At 48.6% G+C, this 18594-nt stretch overlaps 1 protein-coding gene across 1 annotated transcript in view; it reads left to right on the forward strand.

Annotated features, from left to right (window-relative positions):
- The first annotated feature begins 557 nt into the window (after nucleotides 1-557).
- LOC140134616 (trypsin-like) overlaps nucleotides 558-18594 on the forward strand; it is a 31014-nt gene continuing 12977 nt past the window's right edge. Inside the window, exons 1-2 of the mRNA XM_072155062.1 lie at nucleotides 558-717; nucleotides 16159-16315. Coding sequence (XP_072011163.1) covers nucleotides 678-717; nucleotides 16159-16315 — 197 coding nt within the window. The 5' untranslated portion in view covers nucleotides 558-677. The remainder of the gene's footprint in view (nucleotides 718-16158; nucleotides 16316-18594) is intronic.

Raw genomic sequence — 18594 nt, forward strand, 5'->3', positions numbered from 1 at the left:
CAGAGCACGGCAGTGTGAGGACAGAGCACGGCAGTGTGAGGGCAGAGCACGGCAGTGTGAGGGCAGAGCACGGCAGTGTGAGGGCAGAGCACAGCAGTGTGAGGACGGAGCACAGCAGTGTGAGGGCAGAGCACAGCAGTGTGAGGGCAGAGCACAGCAGTGTGAGGGCAGAGCACAGCAGTGTGAGGACAGAGCACAGCAGTGTGAGGGCAGAGCACAGCAGTGTGAGGACACTTCCCTAGTGCATTTGGAAAAGTTGCAATTCCAATAAAATATATCCATTTTTAAAGTCATGTGGGCCCAGGTACCATGGAGAGGTCACTCAGGGTTGCCCTTCAAATTATGGAAATGGGGGAATCCAATGTGGGAGGAATTGGGGTAGTATTGGGGGTTGTATCATGGAGGTCATGAGTTACTGTAAATAATCCATCTCTGTAGTACAATAATGAGGTGAGGAGTGACGCCAGCAGAGCCCTTCAGGTGTATCACATGATCTATAAGTGACGTATTCCCGGACGGATATATATATATACACAGTATAAGCAGCTGGGGAAGCTTATTCCACTATAATCTGAAGCGAGACGAGGGTCACCGGGGTTAATAATTTACACCCTAATCTCTGGTGGAAGGAAGGACTGGCAGAAGTCAGAAAGTTCCTGAGCCTGAGGATCGTCACCATGTACCTGCTGCTGGTGGCCGCTCTCCTGGGGACCCTCGGTGAGTGCAACTGGTCACATACACAAAGGCTTTAGTAGATTTTGGGTCCCCCTGCTCTGCCCTAGCTACAAACTATACACATTATGTGTCCTGAGGCCATTAGTGGGGACCCTAATCAATTGCTGCATGGATACAATGTAGCCCCACGGGGGCAGACCGCTGCCCATTGTGGGTCCCCTTCATTCAGTATATCACATTCCTGGAGAAGCATTGGAATCTGCTAAAAGAATCCCAAATATTCCAGAGGAAACCTATTGGAAATTTTTGTTTTAGGGCTTGGGGGCCAATCGTAACTTTTCATTTTTTAAAGGAATTTTTAGGAAAATACTTTTGAAGGTAATTGTGGGACCTCATGTAACACTTCATCCATTTTTGGGAGAATTGTTTTGTAAGCAATTTATGGTGGAAAAAAATTAGGACATCCACCAGGAACGGGTGGAAGCAGCAACTCGATTCGATACACGTGACTGTGAGTCGGGAACATCAAGGGGGTCATTTATCTTTTCCCCCTCCCCTGAACTGTTTTTTGCGCCTCCAGGGAGTTTTTCTTTGCACCACATTTGCCTTTTTAGTCTCAGCTCTTTGTCAAATTTTTGGAGACTTTTTAGGCACAACTTTTTTGCGTAACTCATACGATTGTCTTTAAACCAAAAAACATGCATTAGACCAAGATGAATCTTCCCCAAGGGATCTCCTATGTCTTAAACAGGGGGTACAATATATGCAATTCAGGAAACAGCACCACACCTGTCTAGAGGACATCTCTGGTATTGCAGATCAACTCTATTGAAATGAACGTGATTGAACTGTAATACCACTCACAACCTGAGGACACCTGTGGCGCTGTTTTAAAAAGAAAGTAGCATCATTTTTTTTTTAGAATCTTGGGTCACCCTTTTCAAAGGTGATTGTATCAATCAATTATATACTGTATCTGTCTATCTATCAATTATGTATCTATAATCTATTTAATATTAATCATTGATATAATATCTATCTCCTATATATCTATATATTTAGCGGCACATTAATCATAGGCTGGTGCCACGTGCACCGGTGTATGATGGTGTCCCTACAATTGCTCGAAAATCACAGCTAAATGTCCCTCATAAACCGGTATACATATGACCCGGATGTATCACTTAATTTTTTTGTTGTTTTTGCGCCCTCTCATATTATCGCATTGTTCATTTTTCATTTGGAGTTTAATTGCCCGGAGTGTCAAGACCGGATTGGGATTTGCACCCACAATGGGGGTTACCCGAATATTTCCGATTTGCGCCGCTTTTCCCTGTATTGCCCCGGGATTTTGGCGCACGCGATCGGATTGTGGCGCATGCATGCACGCGACGGAAATCGGGGGGCGTGGCCGAGCGAAAACCTGACGGATACAGAAAAACCGGCGGATTTAAAACAATAAAATGTATTATCTGTACTAGTGTCTGTACTAGTGTCTGCAGTGTCTGTATTATGTGTACTAGTGTCTGCAGTGTATGTAATGTCTGTATTATCTGTACTAGTGTCTGCAGTGTATGTAATGTCTGTATTATCTGTACTATTGTCTGCAGTGTATGTAATGTGTGTGTATTATCTGTACTAGTGTCTGCAGTGTATGTAATGTCTGTATTATCTGTACTAGTGTCTGCAGTGTATGTAATGTCTGTATTATCTGTACTAGTGTCTGCAGTGTATGTAATGTCTGTATTATCTGTACTAGTGTCTGCAGTGTATGTAATGTGTGTGTATTATCTGTACTAGTGTCTGCAGTGTATGTAATGTCTGTATTATCTGTACTAGTGTCTGCAGTGTATGTAGTGTGTGTATTATCTGTACTAGTGTCTGCAGTGTATGTTATGTCTGTATTATCTGTACTAGTGTCTGCAGTGTATGTAGTATGTGTATTATCTGTACTAGTGTCTGCAGTGTATGTAGTGTCTGTATTATCTGTACTAGTGTCTGCAGAGTATGTAGTGTCTGTACTAGTGTCTGCAGTGTAATAATGTCTGTACTGGTGTCTGCAGTGTATGTAATGTCTGTACTAGTGTCTGCAGTGTATGTAGTGTCTGTATTATCTGTACTAGTGTCTGCAGTGTATGTAGTGTCTGTATTATCTGTACTAGTGTCTGCAGTGTATGTAATGTCTGTATTATCTGTACTAGTGTCTGCAGTGTATGTAGTGTCTGTATTATCTGTACTAGTGTCTGCAGAGTATGTAGTGTCTGTACTAGTGTCTGCAGTGTAATAATGTCTGTACTGGTGTCTGCAGTGTATGTAATGTCTGTATTATCTGTACTAGTGTCTGCAGTGTATGTAGTGTCTGTATTATCTGTACTAGTGTCTGCAGTGTATGTAGTGTCTGTATTATCTGTACTAGTGTCTGCAGTGTATGTAGTATCTGTATTATCTGTACTAGTGTCTGCAGTGTATGTAGTGTCTGTATTATCTGTAATAGTGTCTGCAGTGTATGTAGTATCTGTATTATCTGTACTAGTGTCTGCAGTGTATGTAATGTCTGTATTATCTGTACTAGTGTCTGCAGTGTATGTAATGTCTGTATTATCTGTACTAGTGTCTGCAGTGTATGTAGTGTCTGTATTATCTGTACTAGTGTCTGCAGTGTATGTAGTGTCTGTATTATCTGTACTAGTGTCTGCAGTGTATGTAATGTCTGTATTATCTGTACTAGTGTCTGCAGTGTATGTAATGTCTGTATTATCTGTACTAGTGTCTGCTGTATCTGTAATGTCTGTATTATCTGTACTAGTGTCTGCAGTGTCTGTATTATGTGTACTAGTGTCTGCAGTGTATGTAATGTCTGTATTATCTGTACTAGTGTCTGCAGTGTATGTAGTGTCTGTATTATCTGTACTAGTGTCTGCAGTGTATGTAGTGTCTGTATTATCTGTACTAGTGTCTGCAGAGTATGTAGTGTCTGTACTAGTGTCTGCAGTGTAATAATGTCTGTACTGGTGTCTGCAGTGTATGTAATGTCTGTACTAGTGTCTGCAGTGTCTGTAGTATCTGTACTAGTGTCTGCAGTGTATGTAGTATGTGTATTATCTGTACTAGTGTCTGCAGTGTATGTAGTGTCTGTATTATCTGTACTAGTGTCTGCAGTGTATCTAATGTCTGTATTATCTGTACTAGTGTCTGCAGTGTATGCAGGGCCGATTCTAGCTTTTTTGCTGCCTGAGGCGAAAACTGAAATGCTGCCCCCTCCCCCCCTTTAAAAAAAAAAAAAATCCTAGCCCTGATCTCCTTCTATATACCGCCCACTGAATGTACATACGCAACTTAACACTAGCGCTGTGTTTACTAACATAGCACTAGTGTACAGAGGTGGGTCTTGGCCCGATCACGTATAGGTTTCTATGGAAACGCATGCGATCGGTAACCAGAACCCGGTCTCTTGCAATAAAACAATACAAAACTAAATTAATTTAAATAGTAATAGAAATTAAATAGTATTTACACTAAAAGTACATAAATACGCAAAACATTCTATCTGTACATATATATATATGTACATACAACTTACTACATTAACATTCCACATTAATACACATTTTTAATCTATACATACATCAGCCATATATATGAAATAAACCACTACTCCTATAATGAATCATGACTTACCCATTTTTCTTCAGAGGATCTTGCTGGTACATCAGCAGGTGGTAGATGGAGGGGTCAAAAGAGTAACTGAGGGGGTCAAAAATAAGTAAGCAGGAGGACCATACACAGCATCACATACCGCAGGCAGCAGCATACACACTGCATCATACACACACTGAATATACATGCAGCATACACACAGCATCAGATACAACATCATACACACAGCATATACATGCAGCATCATATACAGCAGGCTGCAGCATACACTCCGCGTCATACACACACAGCAGACAGCAGCATACACAGCATCATACACACACAGCATATACATGCAGCATACACAGCATCATACACACACTGAATATACATGCAGCATACACACAGCAGGCAGCAGCATACACAGCATCAGATACAGCATCATACACACAGCATATACATGCAGCATCATATACAGCAGGCCGCAGCATACACTCCGCGTCATACACACACAGCAGACAGCAGCATACACAGCATCATACACACACAGCATATACATGCAGCATACACAGCATCATACACACACAGCATATACATGCAGCATACACACAGCATCACATACAGCAGGCCGCAGCATACACTCCGCATCACACACACACAGCAGACAGCAGCATACACAGCATCATACACACACAGCATATACATGCAGCATACACACAGCATCACATACAGCAGGCAGCAGCATACACAGCATCACAAACATGAGGAAGCAGCATACACAGCATCATATACACACAGCATATACATGCAGCATCACATACAGTAGGCAGCAGCATACACAGCATCACACACAGCAGGCAGCATCATACACACATGCAACACCCTCGCCGATGCAATGGCGAGGGAGTGTTTGCGAATACGTCTCACCTGCATGTACCCACATCGCACTACATGGTCCTGATAGGACATAGGGGATATTGCAGTGGTGAATCCTGCCTGGCAAGGCAGAGGTTAAGTATTTTGTATGATGCAAGATGCTATTGTCCAATGATCTGTGTTACATCCTGTCCTTTGTAAGCTGAGATGTGATTGGAGGAGCAGCCACCACCTGACCAAAGGGAGGTAATAAAACCCCCTGGCCAGGAATGTTCTGGAGATCTAAGAGAGAGGATTTAGAGAGAAGTCTCTCAAGAGAGAGATTCCAGTGTAGGAGAATCCTAGAGCAGTGAGTGAGTGAGTAATCTCAGTCTAGCCCATACCAGAGCAGGAAGAGCCTAGCCCCTGCCTCTGAAGAGTGGAGCATTAGACTAGAGTTAGTGTAGTGAGGAAAAGGGGTATCATCTTACCTTTAAAGGTGATACCTGAAGCCCTACAGGACAAGCTGAAGCTTCCTACCAGGACACAGCTGCCTCCCAGCCTGCCCTCTACATCCAGGCTGGTGAACTATCTCCTGAGGCTCCCTCCAACTCACATCTCAGCACTCCATCTACCTGTTAAAGGCACGTTGCTGCGGTTCCTGCCGGTTCAAATAAAGAACTGTAAGTTGTTTTCTTCAACTTCTGTCTCCGTCTGGTCCCTGCTAATACGGCTGCCTTCATCACCGGCTCCCTGTCCATCACCCAGAGACTCACACTCGGGACATTAAGGGGTTGCCCCAGGGAGATCCGCTATAGCAGCCTCTCCCTCATCTTTTCTTGCCAACACCACCCTGCTGGAGACCTGCCAGGCTGTAGGACAGCCCTCGGGTTCCCCCGTACCAAGCACCGTGACAATAGCATGCTTAGGCCGCCACCGCCAGCCACTCCGGTACCGCGGGCCCCGGCTGTCACCAGGCCTCTCCTCAAAGGGCTAGGCCCCGGTGGGGGATGTTGCAAGTGGCGTCACGAACAGGATTGATACTTCTGTGCCTTATTACGGCATTAAAGACTTTCCTTTATTAAAAAGACTGTGCTGCCTAACCCTGCTGCCATCCGGGTTTAGGCCCAAGTGATTGTGTGTTTCACATTGAACTGTTATACTGCTGCCACGTGCTGTCGAGTGCCGCTCCAGCACTCAAGAGGTTAATTCCTGCAAGAACTGTGTCAGCTCTGCTACATCCGGCGCTGCCGCGCCTGAAGCATTTTACCTCAGAGGCGTGTGGCGCAGCAAGTATTTCAAGCCCGCCAAATCTTGACTGGCGGTAACTCCAGAGGCGTCATTAGGCTCCGCCCCCTGCGCGAGTGGCGCGAAGCACCGTGGAGGAGGAGCTGGAGCGTGTGCGGCCGGCAACGAAGAGGGTTAATCGGCCATCTTGGATTTCGGCGCAGGCCGCGCCTGAAGCCTGCCAGCAGCGTGCGCCTCATCCGGAGTTCCGGCGCACGTGTCCTGCCACTGGAGGAGAACACCGCTGAGCATCACCGAGCCCCTGCTGCCTGCCGGACATCGGGAACGGAGTCCTTCGTGTACCGGAGCTGTCCTGTCACCGCGGCTGATCCTGAGTGAGTACCGCTGGGGAAGTTAAAGGGGGGTAGAGATTGTTTCCGACGCTAGGTTATTGGCTCACCTCCCAGGGAATAGTGACTGTGTCTTAAAGTGCCCACGTCCCATTCTAGCCATCGCCCATAGCAACGGACTTTGTGTAACCCTACAGGCTTCCCTCAGTTAGGCCAGTCATGTCCACCCAGGACGAAGTTACGGGACTGGAGCAAGTCCCGTCCCCTGGTCCCTCCTCAGGGTACCGGAGCATGTTAAGTCCTCCAGAGAGTCCCTTCAGCCCTGCTACAGCTAGTGTCCCTGGGACTCCCACCATGATGCCTCTGACTATGCCCTACTATCTGGGGGCCCCCTGGTTACCCTACTACGAGGGAGAATCACATACTCTCCCTGAATTCAGGGACAAGTTGTTAGCCACCTTCGCCTTGCTCCCGTTCACAGAGGAACAGAAAGTGGGCATCCTCATCGGGCAGTTGAAAGGACCCGCTCTCCGGGAAGTCAAGTCTTGGCCCCGAGAACAGTGTCAGAATGTGGTCCAAATTCTTGATAGGCTACGCAACACCTTTGACAAGTGTACCGTCTCCGAGTTGAAGCAGAAATTCTTCGGGAAAAGACAGAAGCCCCAAGAGTCCCTCCGAGACTTTGCCCTCTCCCTACAGGAGACATGGAAGGCCATCACCTGCCTTGAGCCCAAAGACGCTAAAACCTCTGATCAAACCTTAAGGGAACAATTTATTAATGGACTTGTTGATAGAAATCAAAGGTGTCAACTAAAGATCATCTCTTCTCAACATGCCCAGGCCTCTTTCCTTGAGTTTAAGGAAATTGCCATTGACATATTAGGAGACCGACCACCTATTGGACCGCAGCAAGAGCCTGAATCCGTGGAAATGGAAGAATCTGCTCTCGCTTGCCATCCCACGCAGTCAGCATCACCTACTCCGGCGGCTCTGGAAGCTACTGGCATATCAGGACCGGTCCCTAATCTGGCGGACACCCTGCATCAAATCCTCGATCGGTTGACCCAGTTGGAAGTAACTGTCTCCGCTATGAGGAGGAAACCTCCAGAGAACCCGGTACGGTCAGCTACTCCTCGTGAATCTCCGACTAAACAGCGCCCAAAGGAAGCGAAGTCGTTAAGCACCTGGAGTCAGAAGAAACCCCGCCAGCAGTGCAGCTACTGCCATAAGTATGGGCATGAAGAGAATGATTGTCGTCAGTTAAACGACAAACCCTTGGAGCTAAGGGACGACCTCCAAGGGAAGAACTTGTAAGTCCCCGAGATGCCAACTGGATGCCCAGGTTCGTGGGGACTCGCCCCATGGTTCATGTAACCATCAACGGAGTTACCCTACCGGCCTTAATTGATACCGGCTCTCAAGTGACCACCCTCCGGAGTGCTGCCTTCGAGAAATGCGGGGGAAAAGCATCCTTAGTCCAGCCTCCCAAGGCTTACTTGAACATTATTGCTACGAACGGAAAACCCGTTCCCATCCGCGGCTACTGGGAGCCCACACTAACCATTGGAGACACTGAGTTAACCAGACAGGGCGTAGTGGTGACACGTGTGCCCGAAAACGGTAACTTCTCCCTGGTACTGGGTACCAATGTCCTCCGCAACTGCTACCCTGAAGTGCTGAAGGCTCTCCACGACTCCCTGCCAACAGTGCCCAACGGTTCCCGGAAGGTAATTCAGGAGACTATGCAGGTTCTAGCGGCGCAACAGAAGTTTGCTGGCCCTAATGGAGAAATCTGCAGAGCCCGGATCAAGGATCCCCAACCTGTCCGCCTTCAACCTGGGACTGAGACGTTAGTATGGTGTCGAGCCTGCATGGGCGTCCAAGGTCAAGACTACCAGGCGATAGTAGAACCTCTACCAGCTGATGAAGACCTGCCCATTCTAGCCGCCAGGAGCCTAGTCACGGTATCCCGAGGACAAGTACCCATTCGACTGCTAAATGTGGGAGACTCCCCAGTGGATCTGAGAAAGTACCAAGCCGTAGCCACTCTCTTCAGCGTCCATCCTGAAGACTTGGTGGAAACCTCTCTGTCTGCCTCCCAGCAGTTGGAACTGAAGCAAAGTGCTGAAGGTGAGCCTGCCGAGCAATCCTGGTGGCTTGAGCTCAATATTGGAGACAACGATTTTACTCCTGCAGACCAAGTACAAGGTGTCCTGGATGTCGTTATGAAGCACCACCGGGCCTTCAGCAAACACCCACTGGATTTTGTGCAGACTACTCTGATCCAACACACCATCCCTACTGGCTCTCATCCTCCTATCAAGGAACGATACCGGCCCATACCTCCAGCCCGCTACCAAGAGGTGAAAAAGCTGGTACAAGAGATGAAGACAGCCAACGTTATCCGGGAGAGTCACAGCCCATGGGCTGCCCCGCTGGTCCTTGTGAAGAAGAAGGATGGAACCCTTCGATTCTGTGTTGACTATAGGAAGATCAACAATATCACCCACAAGGACGCCTATCCTCTGCCTCGAATCGAGGAGTCCCTCGCAGCCCTAGGGTCAGCTGCCTACTTCTCTACCCTGGACCTGACCAGTGGCTACTGGCAAGTGGCCATGGCACCAGAAGACAGAGAGAAGACGGCTTTCACCACCCCAATGGGCCTGTTCGAGTTCAACAACATGCCGTTCGGGCTATGCAACGCCCCAGGCACATTTCAACGGCTGATGGAGAGATGTTTGGGTCATCGCAACTTTGAGACCGTCCTGCTATATTTGGACGACATCATCATCTACTCCAAGACTTATGAAGACCACCTCCACCATCTGGCTGAAGTCTTCCAAATCCTGACCCAACATGGGTTGAAGGTCAAGCCATCCAAGTGCCACCTGCTACAACCTAGCGTCAAGTACCTGGGACATGTGGTGAGCGCTCATGGAATTGAGCCAGATCCAGAGAAGATTGCAGCTGTCTACGACTGGCCTACCCCATCAACCGTACGGGACATCAAAAGCTTCCTGGGATTTGCCAGTTATTACAGGCGTTTCATCCCGAAGTTTGCCCAGCTGGCGGCTCCCTTGCAAGAGCTTCTAAGGGGCCTGCCAAAAGAGAGCCAACGTTCCCGAGTAGCCATTGAGTGGACGGCCGAACGAGAAGCTGCCTTCCAGATGCTCAAGCAACGGTTGACTGAGCCCCCGGTGTTGGGATATCCAGACTATAGTCTGCCTTTCACCCTATACACTGATGCCAGCAAGCAAGGCCTAGGGGCGGTATTATCCCAGCTCCAAAACGGAACTGAAAGGGTCATAGCCTACGCCAGCCATTCCCTCCGAGAACCGGAGCAAAACGACCAGAACTACAGTTCCTTCAAGTTGGAGTTTCTGGCGTTAGTCTGGGCTGTGACCGAAAAGTTCAAGGACTACCTAGCTGCATCATCTTTCACTGTCTTCACAGACAATAATCCTTTGGCGCATCTGAACACTGCACGTCTTGGAGCACTGGAACAACGGTGGGCCTCCAGACTTGCCAATTTCAGCTTTACCATCAAGTACCGGGCTGGTAAGACCAATGACAACGCCGACGCTCTGTCCCGTCTCCCTGACCAGTGGGAGGGACCCTCCACGGATGCTCAGTGGGAAGATGTGGAGATGCCAGCGTTCTATGCCCGGTTTGTGCGTCAAGATGCCCAGAGAGTTTACTCCCTACCGACAGAGGCAGCGCCAGCTACTCCTCAAGAAGAGTCAGAGCCCCCTGCGGAAAAGGACCTCTGGATGAGTCTTCAGGCTGATAGCCATGCCATAGGAGAAGTAATGGACTATCTCTCTAGTGGGCGAGTGCCTGAAAGAATCCGGCGCAGAAGAGCTGATGGAGAACTGTCTCAATTGTGGCGCCAGAGAAAGACTCTGAGCATGCACCAGGGTCTGCTAAAGAGAAGAACTCTGGACCCTATCACTTATGACCGGCTGTACCAGATTGTGATTCCCAGGAGGGATGCCAAAATAGTACTGGAAATGTACCATGACCAGTCCGGACACTTTGGCGCTCAGAAGACTGAAGCCACCCTCCGAAGGCGATTCTACTGGGTCAACATGAAGTCCGACATTGAAGCCTGGTGTCGAGAATGCCCAGCCTGCGCCATCGCTCGAGGAGAGCGACACAATCAAAGGGCCCCTCTACGTCCCATTGTGAGCCAACGGCCCTTGGAGATCCTGGCATTGGACCACGTGAAGTTGGAGCCCAGCAGATCCGGTCACAGTTATGCTCTTACTATCATCGACCACTATACCAAATTTGTGGTTGCAGTACCTGTCAGAGACCTGTCTGCAAGGACCACCGCAGCGGCCCTGTGGAAGAGCTTCATCCTCCCCTATGGCTGTCCGGACCAGATCCTTACAGACCAAGGAACAGCATTTGAGTCCCAAGTCTTCCAGGAGCTGTGCACTCTATATGGCTGCAAGAAGCTGAGGACCACAGCCTATCATCCCCAAGGCAACGGGCTTTGTGAAAAGATGAATCAGACTCTAATCAATATGCTGAGGACTCTGACCCCTGCAAAAAGGGCTGACTGGCCAAAACTGTTGCCCGAATTAGTGTACCTGTACAACAATACCACTCATTGCTCCACAGGGTACACCCCGTATTATCTGATGTTCGGGAGACACGGCCATCTCCCTGCGGATATGACCTGGGACATGGAGTCCCCTGATTCCCAGTCTTTACTCCCCCAGACTGACTGGGTTCACGAACACCAGAGGCGCCTGGCGGATGCCAGAGAAGTTGTGGATCTGCGGTTGGAAGAGGCCCGGGAGAAACAAAAAAGGGACTTCGATCGTAATGCCTGTGCTGAGCCTTTTGCCCCAGGAGATCGAGTGTGGCTGCGCAACAACCATCCTACCAGTAAGCTAGATGGGCGTTGGGAGCGTGAGCCATACCTAGTTAGGGACAGTCTCTCCCCTGAAGTCTACGAGATTTCAAGAGGAGACCGTCCACTACTCCGGGTACATAGGAACCGGCTGAAGAGATGTCTTCGTCCTTTTGCCCCTATGCCCACACCTCTCACCTCGACCCCCAACTTACAGACCTCATTGTGTTCACCTACCCCCAGTTTCTTGGAACTTGTGACTGTGCCTCAATTCTGTTTTGTTTCCACTCCAGTAAGAGGTACCTCGGAGAGACCATCATCCCCACCGCAGTCTCCAATACTGCTGCCTGTGGAGGATGATCCGGCTCCACTGTCTGCAACCCCTGAAGCATCAGAGCCAGCTGAGACTCCGACTCCAGCGCCTGAATCAGAGGAGGACGATGAGGAGATTGTTATCTTCTCCCAGCCGGAACTTCGGAGGTCTCAAAGGGAGACAAAAGGTAAAGCTCCTGCGTACCTGCAGGAGTACCAACTGGTGTCACACAGACGGAGGAGGCAGGTACGCTTTTCTGACACCGAAGTACTTACCACCGAAGAAGATACTGAGTAACCCCTGAAGGGCTGTAGCCCACTTCAGGTACTGTACATATTGTATATTTATTTCTGTCCTTTCCCCAAAGAGCCAGAGACTTTCCTGAGACTCTTACCCTTATTTATCTCAGTCAAGAGATTTCTTCAAAGGACTCTGTCCCTCTACACTAGAGGAGACCCTTTGCATCTCAGTGCACTTTTCCCCACATCAAGGGCTGTACCCAGAAGATGGACTTTGTCATTAGAGACCTTCTGTGAGACTTTTGCCAGATACTACCAAGGAAAAGTTGCCACTTTATTTATTATTATTTTGCACTTAATGCCTTCCTTTTTAGGTACGGACATTATGTTTGCACTTCCATGCCTTTTCTTTGCAGGAAAAGAGACATTTGCTACCGTGCTACCCTGAGTAGCCTATCTACCTCTGTAACGTTTGTAACGTTCAAGATGTGTACCCATTGGGCTCCTAAGCCAATGTGATCTTAACCTGTTTGCACACTGTCAGAATATATGCCAGTAGTCTGCATTAACCCTTTCATAGGCTTTACAGGTTGTAGTGTGGCTGTGTCGGACCGTCTTTTTGTAAAACACTGACCACTACCTGATCCCTCAAACCGAGGTTTGCACATGGGGGTAGTCCGTAAACTGCGGGTCTTTAGGGGACCGGGGGTGTTACAGAGTTAGCACCTGGATGCCACCCATACATGGGTAAGGATGCCAGTCAGGAGGTACTCGTGTCGCATATGCTAACGCAATGCAGATATACACACTATATAATTGCCGCCAGGGAAGAAGTGTTGATATAACAAATATACAGGCCTTGGTGCAAGGAGTGGATTACAGTACATGACACCACACCTTTCCTACTGTACAGTTTGGTTTAATGGCGTCAGCGACCAACTGTCAAGCACTTACATGTTTTGTCTTAGTCCGACACCAACCCAGGTGCCTGTCTCCAGGACCATGGGCGGTTTGTCCCTACACCTCACATAGCCTGCACTTCCCCGAAGTGCCCGTATCCACCTCTGCGCCCCCAAACCATCTGTAGTCGAGCCGAGGGCGGCTCTTTCAATTGCCCCGGGGGTATGCAACACCCTCGCCGATGCAATGGCGAAGGAGTGCTTGCGAATAAGCCCCATAGCATGTCACCACATCACACAGGGGACATTGCAGTGGTTAATCCTGCCTGGCAAGGCAGAAGTTAATCTGAGTATGATGTAAAAGTCTATTATCCAATGATCTGTATTACATCCTGTCTCTGTGAGCTGAGAGGTAATTGGAGGAGCAGCCAGCACCTGACCAAGGGGAGATAATAAAAACCCTGACCAAGAATATTCTAGAGAGCAGTTAGCTGAGCAGTAGCTCAGAAGCAGACTGGAGTCTCTCCAGTACAGACTCTTCGGAGTCTGTACAGCTAGCACACCAGACCAGAGCAGGAAGAGCCTAGCCCCTGCCTGAAGTGGAGCTAATAGCTAGTTAGTGAGGAAAGGGGTATCATCCTACCTTCAAGGGTGATACCTGAAGACATCCAGGACAAGCTGAAGCTTCCTATTAGGACACAGCTACCTCCCAGCCTGCCAGTGCATCCAGGCTGGTGATCTACATCCTGTGGCTTCCTCCAAGTACCTCTCCAGTACTCCACCATCTTGTTAAAGGCACGTTGCTGATGTTCCTGTCGGTTCCAATAAAGAACTGTAAGTGTTTCTGTTCAACCTCTGCCTCCGTCTGGTCCCTGCTACTCCGGCTGTCACCATCACGGGCACCCTGTCCACCACACAGAGACTCATACTCTAGACACCAAAGGGTTGCCCCAGGGAGATCCGCTATAGCAGCCTCTCCCTCATCATTTCTTGCCAACACCACCCTGCTGGAGACCTGCCAGGGTGTAGGACAGCCCTCCGGTTCCCCATACCAAGCACCGTGACACAAGCGTGCTTAGGCCGCAACCGCCAGCCACTCAGGTACTGCGGGCCCCGGCTGACTCCAGGCCCCAAGAAAAGGCTAGGCCCCGGTGGGGGATGTTGCACACAGAATATGCATGCAACATACACACAGCAGCATATACACAGCATTATACACAGCATACATACAAAACAGCATACACAGCAGGCAGCAGCATACACACAGCAATATGCAGCATACCTGTAGCTTACACACAGCAACATGCACAGCAACATGCACAGCAACATGTACAGCATACACCCAGCATACACCCAGCATACACCCAGCATACACCCAGCAACATACCTGTAGCTTACACACAGCAGCACACATAGCTGCTGATGAAGTTCAGGAGCTCTGAGCTGGTGGGCGGAGCTTGCTCATCGGAGCTTCTACAGCAGGAGCAGAGAGCTCAGCGGAGGATCCTTTCTGGCTGCCCGGCTGTGGTGGAGCAGCAGCAAAGTGATAACTCTCCATCTGACTGCTGCTCCACCAGCCAGTGAAGCCTCTGCACAGGCTTCCCGTCTGACCCTTCTCCTTCATCAGCCCACGGGGAGCCAGCCTTCCCCCTCCTCCTGCCAGCAGCGCTGCTGTTCATGTGCGGACCTGCCGCTGCCTCGATTCCTCACAGTAGCGCTGATGGAGGACACAGGCGGCGTTTGATGATGTCATGCCGCCAGCGTCCTCCATCAGCGCTACTGTGAGGAATCGAGGCAGCGACAGGTCCGCCCTGCTTGTGGGTGATTCGGGCGAGTGCCCAAATCACCTACAGCTGTTTCGCCGCCTGCCTCAGGGCTCCGCATCTGCCGCCTGAGGCGAAATTTTCATCCCGCCTCATGGCAGATGCGGCCCTGAGTGTATGTAGTGTCTGTATTATCTGTACTAGTGTCTGCAGTGTATGTAATGTCTGTATTATCTGTACTAGTGTCTGCAGTGTATGTAATGTCTGTATTATCTGTACTAGTGTCTGCAGTGTATGTAATGTCTGTATTATCTGTACTGGTGTCTACAGTGTATGTAGTGTCTGTATTATCTGTACTAGTGTCTGCAGTGTATGTAATGTCTGTATTATCTGTACTAGTGTCTGCAGTGTATGTAATGTCTGTATTATCTGTACTAGTGTCTGCAGTGTATGTAATGTCTGTATTATCTGTTCTAGTGTCTGCAGTGTATGTAATGTCTGTATTATCTGTACTAGTGTCTGCAGTGTATGTACTGTCTGTATTATCTGTACTAGTGTCTGCAGTGTATGTAGTGTGTGTATTATCTGTACTAGTGTCTGCAGTGTATGTAATGTCTGTATTATCTGTACTAGTGTCTGCAGTGTATGTAGTGTCTGTATTATCTGTACTAGTGTCTGCAGTGTATGTAATGTCTGTATTATCTGTACTAGTGTCTGCAGTGTATGTAATGCCTGTATTATCTGTACTAGTGTCTGCAGTGTATGTAATGTCTGTATTATCTGTACTAGTGTCTGCAGTGTATGTAGTGTCTGTATTATCTGTACTAGTGTCTGCAGTGTATGTAATGTCTGTATTATCTGTTCTAGTGTCTGCAGTGTATGTAATGTCTGTATTATCTGTACTAGTGTCTGCAGTGTATGTAGTGTGTGTATTATATGTACTAGTGTCTGCAGTGTATGTAATGTCTGTATTATCTGTACTCGTGTCTGGCTGAGTTATGCTGCCGGGGATGAGCTGCTCTCCAAAGGGGCTCAGTGCTTTCTTCTCAGTTAACGCCACCTTCGGGCTGGAGTGTTTTTGCGCCTAAATGAAAAATCGCAAGTGATGAATATCATTAGGCGCAACAAAACATCTTGGTAGGATAGATGAGGGAAAGCTGGTTATTTTTGCTGCGCGGCTAGTTTAGCGTTTAATCACAAAAATGGCTCAAAAATGGTGCGCCTGAATGAAAAGGCGCAAAAACAACAAAAAAAAAACAGTGATACATGTGGCCCCAGGTGTGGGAAAAAAAAAAAACCATATAAATGACCCCCTATCTTTTTATCTCTTATCACCGTAGTGGATGGGCGCTCCTACAACCGGATTATTGGAGGTTATGAATGTGCACCACACTCTAAGCCATGGCAGGTCAGCCTCCACTACTTTGATCAGCACGCCTGCGGAGGAGTCCTGATTAACGAAAGCTGGGTCCTGACAGCAGCACATTGCCAATTGCCGTAAGTACTCGCATCTTCATGGCAGAAGGGCAACGCAGGGACCATTAGTGACGCATTGTGCACCCACCTTGGTGGCTTTTACAAATCTCCTTGTAGATCTGAGGTATATATTTAAACACTTTCAAGGAGTGTAAAGTAAAATGATAAAGGTATGTAGCAATATATGTGAGCACCAGGTGGCGATATTGGTCCAGACTTATCACAGTTGTATTTCTCTATTTCCGTTTTTGTGCCTAAATTATCACAAGCTACAACTGTCTGTGATGAGCTGCGTTCCTGCCTCTTATTAATCAATTGTGACATGTCCGTGCGGCTGCACTTTACTTTAGTCGCAGTTTAGGCGCAATGTTAGATTTGGGCTCTTACATGTGATCCTCCTACAAGCTCCTCTCTGCTTCTCCCGCACCCCAGCATGAGAATGACCCCCACAGCAGCACCTAGGTGTGTGACCCCCAACACCAAGTGACCTCCTCAGCAGGGGCTTCTCCTGGAGGGGATCCCCCAGTGCTGATCTGATATTCTGCTGCCACCCTGTAATTCTGCACAGTTTCCCCCTCAGACACTAGTGTGGTCATCCTGCTACACGGGGGACACTTCTCTGTCCTGTCTGCAGCTGCCCACACTTCTCCTCTCCCCTGCTCTGAACTGCTGCTTTGCAGATTATTTGTAAATAGAAGGAGAACTGTAAACAGAGGCTGCATAAAGTGTAAACACCGGCTAAGCTCTGCTGCTGTACTATACAGGGGATACACTGCTCTGCTGCTGTACTATACAGGGGATACACTGCCCTGCTGCTGTACTATACAGGGGATACACTGCTCTGCTGCTGTACTATACAGGGGATACACTGCTCTGCTGCTGTACTATACAGGGGATACACTGCTCTGCTGCTGTACTTTACAGGGGATACACTGCTCTGCTGCTGTACTTTACAGGGGATACACTGCTCTGCTGCTGTACTATACAGGGGATACACTGCTCTGCTGCTGTACTTTACAGAGGATACACTGCTCTGCTGCTGTACTATACAGTGGATACACTGCTCTGCTGCTGTACTATACAGGGGATACACTGCTCTGCTGCTGTACTATACAGGGGGATAAACTGCTCTGCTGCTGTACTATACAGGGGATACACTGTTCTGCTGCTGTACTATACAGGGGATACACTGCTCTGCTGCTGTATTATACAGGGGATACACTGCTCTGCAGCTGTACTATACAGGGGATACACTGCTCTGCTGCTGTACTATACAGGGGATACACTGCTCTGCTGCTGTACTATACAGGGGGATACACTGCTCTGCTGCTGTACTATACAGGGGATACACTGCTCTGCTGCTGTACTATACAGGGGATACACTGCTCTGCTGCTGTATTATACAGGGTTTAATCCGCTCTGCTGCTGTGCTATACAGGGGATACACTGCTCTGCTGCTGTACTATACAGGGGGATAAACTGCTCTGCTGCTGTACTATACAGGGGATACACTGCTCTGCTGCTGTACTATGCAGGGGATACACTGCTCTGCTGCTGTACTATAGAGGGGATGCACTTCTCTGCTGCTGTACTATAGAGGGGATGCACTGCTCTGCTGCTGTACTATAGAGGGGATGCACTGCTCTGCTGCTGTACTATAGAGGGGATACACTGCTCTGCTGCTGTATTATACAGGGTTTAATGCGCTCTGCTGCTGTGCTATACAGGGGATACACTGCTCTGCTGCTGTACTATACAGGGGATACACTGCTCTGCTGCTGTACTATACAGGGGGATAAACTGCTCTGCTGCTGTACTATACAGGGGATACACTGCTCTGCTGCTGTACTATACAGGGCATACACTGCTCTGCTGCTGTACTATAGAGGGGATGCACTGCTCTGCTGATGTACTATACAGAGGATACACTGCTCTACTGCTGTACTATACAGGGGATGCACTGCTCTGCTGCTGTACTATACAGAGGATACACTGCTCTACTGCTGTATCATAGTATCATAGTATCATAGTATATAAGGCCGGAAGGAGACTCAAGTCCATCAAGTCCAACCTTTAAGAATTAAATAAATGTTTTATCCCCATAACCCGTGATATTTTTTCTCTCCAGAAAGTCATCCAGGCCTCTCTTGAACATGTACATAGAGTCCGCCATAACAACCTCCTGCGGCAGAGAGTTCCATAGTCTCACTGCTCTTACAGTAAAGAACCTTTGTCTATGGTGATGGTAGAATCGCCTCTCCTCTAGGCGTAGAGGATGCCCCCTTGTCCTGGTCACAGGC

Source organism: Engystomops pustulosus, chromosome 6 (genome assembly GCF_040894005.1).
Source record: "Engystomops pustulosus chromosome 6, aEngPut4.maternal, whole genome shotgun sequence".
In the NCBI taxonomy this organism is placed as follows: Eukaryota; Metazoa; Chordata; class Amphibia; order Anura; family Leptodactylidae; genus Engystomops; species Engystomops pustulosus.